At 42.0% G+C, this 9,716-nt stretch overlaps 1 protein-coding gene across 1 annotated transcript in view; it reads left to right on the top strand.

Annotated features, from left to right (window-relative positions):
* LOC135105406 (uncharacterized) overlaps positions 1 to 4,447 on the top strand; it is a 14,186-nt gene extending 9,739 nt beyond the window's left edge. The window contains exon 3 of the mRNA XM_064013542.1: positions 3,822 to 4,447. Coding sequence (XP_063869612.1) covers positions 3,822 to 4,238 — 417 coding nt within the window. The 3' untranslated portion in view covers positions 4,239 to 4,447. The remainder of the gene's footprint in view (positions 1 to 3,821) is intronic.
* The last annotated feature ends 5,269 nt before the right edge of the window (positions 4,448 to 9,716 follow it).

Below are 9,716 nucleotides of genomic sequence, written 5' to 3'. Positions count from 1 at the left end.
AAATATTTCATTATAATTTCTATGAACACATTTCATAATGAAGGAAAATTATCCACGTCTTTCAAATAGTTTTACATTCAATGTAAAACTTTTGTCCTTGGTTATGTTTAATACTTCAATAAAGAAAATAGTAATCATAATAACAATGGCAGATTCACAATATATCTTCAGTAGTAGGTGGCAGTAGACATCTGCGAAAACGATAATTACTCCCAGTGAGGTCTAAAGCACTATTCAGGGGGTGCTGTGAACTTATCATTAAACCCAGCTGTGACCTCACTGAACGTTTCCCTTTGTGTCTTACAACACAAGGAGGCAGTCACAGACTGCCCTCTAAAGACAACTCTCTTCCTCCACACAAAACTACAAGCACCTAATAACACACACACCCTTCACTCAAAAATTTCAAAATTATCATGGCGACTCCTACACCAGCCTCGGAGTCCCCATCTGGGGAGGGGACCAAAAATGTCCCCAGGTCGGACTGCCTTTCTGTCGACGACCCTAAGTGTCTTGACATCCCCCTCAACTTTTTCTTCATTAACTCCTGCAACATTCGCGGTCTAAGATTTAATTTTCAATCTGTAGAACACCACCTCACCTCTTCTAAGCCTCATCTTCTTTTCCTCACTGAATCTCAGGTGTCTGAGACAACTGACAGTAGCCCCTTTTCTGTTCCCTCCTACTTTCTCTATCCTCATTTTCGATCCAAAGCTGGATGCTGCGTTTATGTGCGCAATGACTTAACCTGCTGTCGTGCCCACGCTCTTGAATCTTCCGAGTTTCCCACCAGCTGGCTACGACTACAGAGTAACTCTCAAACTAAATTTATCTGTGCTGTATATCTCTCACCTAACTCCTCTGACTATAAGAAATTCTTTGACTACTTAACTTCCAAAGTGGAGCACATTCTGACCCTCTTCCCTTTTGCAGAGATCTCCATTCTTGGCGACTTCAATGTTCACCACCAGCTTTGGCTTTCCTCTCCTTTCACTAACCATCCTTGCTATCCTCCACGACCTAGAGCAATTGGTGCAACACCCTACTCGTATTCCTGACCGTCTTGGAGATACACCCAACATTCTTGACCTTTTCCTGACCTCTAATCCTTCTGCTTATGCTGTCACCCTTTCTTCTCCGTTGGGGTCCTCCGATCACAAACTCATATCTGTATCTTGTCCTATCGCTCCAATCCCTCCTCAGGATCCCCCTAAGCGAAGGTGCCTCTGGCGTTTTCCCTCTGCTATTTGGGGGAACCTGAGGAGGTATTTTGCTGATTTTCCTTGGAATGACTACTGCTTCCGTGTCAGAGACCCGTCTTTGTGTGCTGAGCGCATAAAAGAGGTGATAGTGTCTGGCATGGAGGCGTACATTCCTCACTCTTTTTCTCGTCCTAAACCTTCCAAACCTTGGTTTAACACAGCTTGTTCTCGTGTTATACGTGATAGAGAGATGGCCCACAAAAGATACTTAAGCCTCCCATCACCAGAATCTCATGCACTTTATATGTCTGCCCGGAACCATGCGAAGTCTGTTCTCCAACTAGCCAAAAACTCCTTCATTAACAGAAAGTGCCACAACTTTTCAAGATCTAACTCCCCTCGTGACTTCTGGCATCTAGCCAAAAATATCTCCAATAACTTTGCTTCTTCTTTCCCTCCTCTATTTCAACCAGATGACACCACTGCTATCACATCTATTTCTAAAGCTGAACTCTTCGCTCAAACCTTTGCTAAAAAAGCTACCTTGGACGATTCTGGGGTTGTTCTTCCCTTTCCTCCACTACTTCATACTACCTATTAAAATTCTTCGCAATGATGTTTTCCATGCCCTTGCTGGCCTACACCCTCGGAAGGCTTATGGACCTCCTATTGTTCTCCGAAACTGTGCCTCCGTGCTTACACCTTGCCTAGTCAAACTCTTTCAGCTCTGTCTGTCAACATCTACCTTTCCTTTTTGCTGGAAGTTTGCCTACATTCAGCATGTTCCTAAAAAGAGTGACCGTTCTGATCCCTCAAACTACCGTTCTATTGCTTGAATTTCCTGGCTATCTAAACTTTTTGAATCTATCCTCAACAGGAAGATTCTTAAACATCTATCACTTCACAACCTTCTATCTGATCATCAGTATGGGTTCCGTCAAGGCCGCTCTACTGGTGATCTTCTGGCTTTCCTTACTGAGTCTTGGTTATCTTCTTTTAGAGGTTTTGTTGAAACTTTTGCTGTTGCCTTGGATATATCAAAAGCTTTCAATAGAGTCTGGCATAAAGCTATGATTTCCAAACTACCCTCCTACGGTTTCTATCCTTCTCTCTGTAACTTCATCTCAGGTTTCCTTTCTGACCGTTCTATTGCTGCTGTGGTAGACGGTCACTGTTCTTCTCCTAAACCTATTAACAGTGGTGTTCCTCAGGGTTCTGTCCTGTCACTACTCTCTTCTTATTATTCATTAATGATCTTCTAAAACCAAACTTCTTGTCCTATCCACTTCTACGCTGATGATACCACCCTGCACTTTTCCACGTCTTTTCATAGACGTCCAACCCTTTAAAATGCTTGACTTCTCATCTTTCTAAGATTTCTGATTGGCGCAGAGCAAACTTGGTATTGTTCAATGCCTCAAAAACTCAATTCCTCCATCTATCAGCTCGACACAACCTTCCAGACAACTATCCCCTCTTCTTCAATGACACTCAACTGTCCCCTTCTTCTACACTGAACATCCTTGGTTTGTCCTTTACTTATAATCTGAACTGGAAACTTCACATCTCATCTCTAGCTAAAACAGCTTCTATGAAGTTAGGCCTTATCCGTCCATGTATGGAGTATGGTTCACATGTCTGGGGGGTTCCCCTCATACTGCTCTTCTAGACAGGGTGGAATCAAAAGCTTTTCGTCTCATCAACTCCTCTCCTCTAACTGACTGTCTTCAGCCTCTCTCTCACCGCCGCAATGTTGCATATCTAGCTGTCTTCTACCGCTATTTTCATGCCAACTGCTCTTCTGATCTTGCTAACTGCATGCCTCCCCTCCTTCCGCGGCCTCGCTGCACAAGACTTTCTTCTTTCTCTCACCCCTATTCTGTCCACCTCTCTAACGCAAGATTTAACCAGTATTCTCAATCATTCATCCCTTTCTCTGGTAAACTCTGGATCTCCCTGCCTGCTTCTGTATTTCCACCTTTCTATGACTTGAATTCCTTCAAGACGGAGGTTTCAAGACACCTATCCATCAATTTTTGATTACTGCTTTGACCCTTTTATGGGACTGGCATTTCAGTGGGCTTTTTTTTTTTTTATTGGATTTTTGTTGCCCTTGGCCAGTGTCCCTCCTACATAAAAAAATAAATAAATAAAATATAAAAGAAAATGGACATAAGGGCTGATGGATGGAAAATGATATGTGTCTCATACAGGGACTGCCACGTATAGGCTACGGTTTCTTGCAACTTCTCTTATTTTCTTATATTCTTATGTTCATAATTATGCAGTAGTATGATATCTATGATATCAGTGGAGAATGAGCCGCATGTACGGGAATAAAGGTAACGTTTCCTTTACCCCTGAACAGCCTGGCGCTTGCACCGTTATGGATTCTGTTTCCTTGCACGGATATCACAATAATTTCCCTTTGATCTACACGCGTGAAACTTGTTTACTTGTCTAAAAAACATTTTGAAACATTTTTCAAATAATTCATTCTTAATCCAAAAGTGGCCTATCTTAACATAAGAAGAAAAGAACTCATAATAATCAAAAGTGATCAGCAAGCTTGTGTATTTGTCAGTGTGACATTACTAATGACGCCTTCCTTTCGTGCAGGCAGCCGTGTGTGTGCTCGTCCTGAGCGTGGGTGCTCGGGCCATACCTTCGCGGATCTTGGATCCTGACAAAAATGTTCAGTTCAGTCCAGAGACGACCGACAACACTGCGGCGGGGATCTGCTCCAGGATCGTGTCTGAAGAAAGCAGCCACATGCCAACTAGCCAGGGACAGCACGGCACGAGGCACGGCAGTGCAGGTTTCTCTATCCCCAGAGGCAACATGGGCCATCTTAGCACGTTTAGGGAAGGCGGCACCAGTGAGCAGCTCAGCAACGACCTCGGCCTCTCCACCGGTGTCCTGCCTGGGGAAGCTTCTTTCCCAGCTTACAGCGGCGACTCTCTGCGGCGGAGACGCGTAAAGCGTCACCGCCCCAGAAAAAGAAAAGGTATCATGAAACGACCAAGAATGATATAATCTCTGACAACCATGATACTGCATCCAGTTAGGGGACCCGCCAATGTACACAACACTTTTTACTTTTCTAAGTCTAGAGAACTAAGAATACACAATATGCAACGAAAGAAGAGACGTGTGTTGTAGACAAATATTAGAAAAATGAAATACCATCTGGTCTTTCTAAAGCCTTCCATGAATGTCCATCTGTTTATCTACTCACCACTGGAAGGAAGCTTTTCTTCATAACTGTTTTTCATATATATATATATATATATATATATATATATATATATATATATATATATATATATATATATATATATATATATATATATATATATATATATATATATATATATATATTATTATTTTTTTTTTTTTTGGTGCCTGATAGACCGATTTTATGTTATCACATGTTTATAAATGACCAAATTTTTTTCAGTGCACAAAAACAGAAAAGGTTAAAAAAAAAAAAAAAAAAAAACCTTGGGTCCCTATGTAACAGTCACTCCTGGCGGCACTTTGGCCCATTTCCACGCCCGTCGTTACAAGGGCATGCGGCATCGTCTTCAACGAAAGCAATATCCACATGCCATAAAGAGTGACCACGCTGCGTGCATCAGTAGTCCAGTCTTTACAATTCCAATATATATACAAATTAAAGTCCGATATGATTTTCTGCGTTTTACTCTCCTTACTGATCACTCCTGCTCATGCACCGTCACAATACTGCACAAGGACACACCAGGACGTGCTCCACCCTGCACCGCCTCGCCCCTTCATAAAATTACATTAAAAAACTTTCTCATTCCTACACTATTCAACCATTTGACTGGTAATGAAAAAAGACATTTGTAATTTTATTACATAAGAACATAAGAAATAAGGCAAGCTGCAAGAAGCCACCAGGCTTACACGTGGCGGTCCCTGTATGAAATATACCTACCAATTTCCACCTATCATCCCCATCCATAAAACCCGTCTAATCTTCTCTGAAAGCTAACAAACACTAACAACAGTATTACCGAGTCCGTTCCACTCATCTACCACTCTATTTGAGAACCAATTTCTTCCTATCTCTTTCTTAAACCTAAATTTTTCAAGCTTGAACCCGTTATTTCTTGTTCTGTTCTGTTTGCTGATCCTAAGAATTTTGCTTACGTCCCCTTGTTATAACGCTTATACCACTTAAAGACTTCTATCAATTGAAAACTGAAGATTGAAAATTTTACTGAACAGGGGAAAAAAAAAAAGATACATTGTGAAATGTCTGATCCAGTCCATTACTCTCCGTACTGTCAGTGGTGTTTTTTGAAGTTATTCTAAAATTTGATTCAGCCTGTTCTCGTGCTATGCATGACAGAGAGGCGGCCCGCAAACGGTTCTTGAGCCTTCCATCACCTGAATCTCATATGCTTTATATTTCTCCTCGAAATTATACCAAGGCTGTTCTCCAACCAGTCAATAGAAAATATCAAAATCTTTCAAGATCTAATTCCCCTCAAAACTTCTGGCACCTACCCAAAAATATTTCCAACACCTTTGTTTCTTTATCTTTCCCTCCTACATTTCAACCTGATGGCACCACTGCCATCTCATCTATCTCTAAACCTGAACTCTTCGTTCAAACGTTACTAAAAATTACCTTGGATGATTCACGTCTTGTCCCTCCCTCTCTTCACCCTAAGACTATTTCGTGCCATCCATGAAGATCCTTCACAATGATGTTTTTCATGCCCTCACTGGCCTTAACCCTCGGAATGCTTATGGACCTGATGGGGTCACTCCTATTTTTCCCCGAAACTGTACCTACGTGCTTACACCTTGCCTGGTCTAACTTTTCCATCTCTATCTCTATCATCATCTCTATCAACATCTATCTTTCCTTCTTGTTGGAATTCCCTTCATTCATTGTGACCGCTCTAATCCCTCAAAGTTGCTTCCGTGTCAGAGATCCGTCTTTGTGTGCTGAGCGCATAACAGAGGTGATAGTGTCTGGCATGGAGGCGTACATTCCTCACTCTTTTTCTCGTCCTAAACCTTCTAAACCTTGGTTTAACACAGCTTGTTCTCGTGCTATACATGATAGAGAGGTGGCCCACAAAAGGTACTTAAACCTTCCATCACCAGAATCTCATGCACTTTATATTTCTGCCCGGAACCATGCCAAGTCTGTTCTCCAACTAGCCAAAAACTCCTTCATTAACAGAAAATGTCAAAACCTTTCAAGATCTAACTCCCCTCGTGATTTCTGGCATCTAGCCAAAAATATCTCCAACAACTTTGCTTCTTCTTCTTTCCCTCCTCTACTTCAACCAGATGGCACCACTGCTATCACATCTATTTCTAAAGCTGAACTCTTTGCTCAAACCTTTGCTAAAAACTCTACCTTGGACGATTCTGGGCTTGTTCCTCCCTCTCCTCCACCCTCTGACTACTTCATGCCACCTATTAAAATTCTTCGCAATGATGTTTTCCATGCCCTCGCTGGCCTAAACCCTCGGAAGGCTTATGGACCTGATGGGGTCCCTCCTATTGTTCTCCGAAACTGTGCCTCCGTGCTTGCACCTTGCCTAGTCAAACTCTTTCAGCTCTGTCTGCCAACATCTACCTTTCCTTCTTGCTGGAAGTTTGCCTACATTCAACCTGTTCCTAAAAAGGGTGACCGCTCTAATCCCTCAAACTACCGTCCTATTGCTTTAATTTCCTGCTTATCTAAAGTTTTTGAATCTATCCTCAACAGGAAGATTCTTAAACATCTATCACTTCACAACCTTCTATCTGATCACCAGTATGGGTTCCGTCAAGGCCGCTCTACTGGTGATCTTCTGGCTTTCCTTACTGAGTCTTGGTCATTTTCTTTTAGAGATTTTGGTGAAACTTTTGCTGTTGCCTTGGACATATCAAAAGCCTTTGATAGAGTCTGGCACAAAGCTTTGATTTCCAAACTACCCTCCTACGGTTTCTATCCTTCTCTCTATAACTTCATCTCAAGTTTCCTTTCTGATCGTTGTATTGCTGCTGTGGTAGACGGTCACTGTTCTTCTCCTAAATCTATTAACAGTGGTGTTCCTCAGGGTTCTGTCCTGTCACCCACTCTCTTCTTATTATTCATTAATGATCTTCTAAACCAAACTTCTTGTCCTATCCACTTCTACGCTGATGATACCACCCTGCACTTTTCCACGTCTTTTCATAGACGTCCAACCCTTCAGGAGGTAAACATATCACGCAGGGAAGCCACAGAACGCCTGACTTCTGATCTTTCTAAAATTTCTGATTGGGGCAGAGCAAACTTGGTATTGTTCAATGCCTCAAAAACTCAATTCCTCCATCTATCAACTCGACACAACCTTTCAGATAACTACCCCCTCTTCTTCAATGACACTCAACTGTCCCCCTCTTCTACACTGAACATCCTCTGTCTGTCCTTTACTTATAATCTGAGCTGGAAACTTCACATCTCATCTCTAGCTAAAACAGCTTCTATGAAGTTAGGTGTTCTGAGACGTCTCCGCCAGTTTTTCTCACCCCCCCAGCTGCTAACTCTGTACAAGGGCCTTATCCGTCCATGTATGGAGTATGCTTCACATGTCTGGGGGGGTTCCACTCATACTGCTCTTCTAGACAGGGTGGAATCAAAAGCTTTTCGTCTCATCAACTCCTCTCCTCTAACTGACTGTCTTCATCCTCTCTCTCACTGCCGCAATGTTGCATATCTAGCTGTCTTCTACTGCTATTTTCATGCTAACTGCTCTTCTGATCCTGCTAACTGCATGCCTCCCCTCCTTCCGCGGCCTCGCTGCACAAGACTTTCTTCTTTCTCTCGCCCCTATTCTGTCCACCTCTCTAACGCAAGAGTTAACCAGTATTCTCAATCATTCATCCCTTTCTCTGGTAAACTCTGGAACTCCCTGCCTGCTTCTGTATTTCCACCTTCCTACGACTTGAATTCCTTCAATATGGAAGTTTCAAGACACTTATCCACCAATTTTTGTCCACTGCTTTGACCCTTTTATGGGACTGGCATTTCAGTGGGCATTTTTTTTATTAGATTTTTGTTGCCCTTGGCCAGTATCCTTCCTACATAAAAAAAAATTACCGTTCTATTGCTTTAATTTCCCGTCTCTCTAAAGTTTTTGAATCTATCCTCAGCACGAAGATTCTTAAGCATCTATCGCTTCACAATATTCTATCTGGTCGCCAGTATGGGTTCCATCCATGCCGCTTTACTGGTGATCTACTTGATTTCCTTATTGTGTCTTGTTCATCCTCTTTTAGGGATTTTGGTGAAACTTTCACTGTTCCCGTAGACATACCAAAAGCTTTTGACGGAGTCTAGCCAAAAATGCCAAAATGTGGATTTTCCTTAATTTGCGAGTAGATGAACCATTCTGCGTTGAACGTTGTTGGGCGCATTCACATTTGATTTCTAAACTACCTTCCTATGTTCTCTATCCTTCTCTCTGTAATCTCATCCCATGTTTTCTCTCTGATCGTTCTATAGCTGCTGTGATAGACGGTCACTGTTCTTCTCTTTTCTATTAATAGTGGTGTTTCTCAGTGTTCTGTCCTGTCACCCACTTTCTTCCTATTATTCATCATGATCGTTTAAGCCAAATTTCTTGTCCTATCCACTTCTACACTGTTGATACCACCCTTTGCTTTCCCACGTCTTTTCATAGACGTTCAACCCTTCAAGAATTAAACAGGTCATGCAGAGAAGCCAAAGAATGCCTGACATCTGATGTCTCTAAAATTTCTGATTGGGGCAGAGCAAACTTAGTATTGTTCATTGGCTCAAAAACTCAATTCCTCCACAATCTTCCACATAATTATCCCCTATTCTTCAGTGACACTCGACTGTTCCTCTCTTCTACATTGAACATCTTCGGTCTGTCCTTTTCTAATAATCTAAACTGGAAACTTTACATCTCATCTCTGGCTAAACCAATTTCTATGAAGTTAAGCATTTTGTGTCGTCTTCGCCTGTTTTTCTTCTTCCCCCCCCTCCACCCCGCTGCTAACTCTGTACAAGGTCCTTATGTCTCTATCTATGTAGTATACTTCGCATGCATGGAGATTTCCACTCATCCCACTCTTTTAGACAGATTGAAATCAAAAGCATTTCGTCTTATCAACTCCTTTCCTCTAACTGTCTTCTGATTCTCTCATCGCCGCAATGTTCCTTCTCTTGCTAGCATCTACCGCTATTTTTACGCTAACTGTTCTTCTGATCTTGTTAACTGCATGCCTTCCCTCTTCCCGTGGCCTCGCAGCACAAGACTTTTTTTTCTCTCATCCCTATTCTGTTCATCTATCTAGAAACCAGTATTCTCAAACATTCATTTATTTTCTGGTAAACTCTGAAACTTCCTGCCTGCTTCTAAATTTCCTCTTTCTTATGACTTGAACACTTTCAAGAGGATGTCATCCAATTTTTTATGACACTTTTGACCTTTCTTTTGGGGCTGGCAGCTCGGTGGGCTTTATTTT

The sequence above is a fragment of the Scylla paramamosain genome, chromosome 12, assembly GCF_035594125.1.
Source record: "Scylla paramamosain isolate STU-SP2022 chromosome 12, ASM3559412v1, whole genome shotgun sequence".
In the NCBI taxonomy this organism is placed as follows: Eukaryota; Metazoa; Arthropoda; class Malacostraca; order Decapoda; family Portunidae; genus Scylla; species Scylla paramamosain.
The sequence above is the reverse complement of the archived record's forward strand: the minus strand, read 5'-3'. Positions and strand labels throughout refer to the sequence as shown.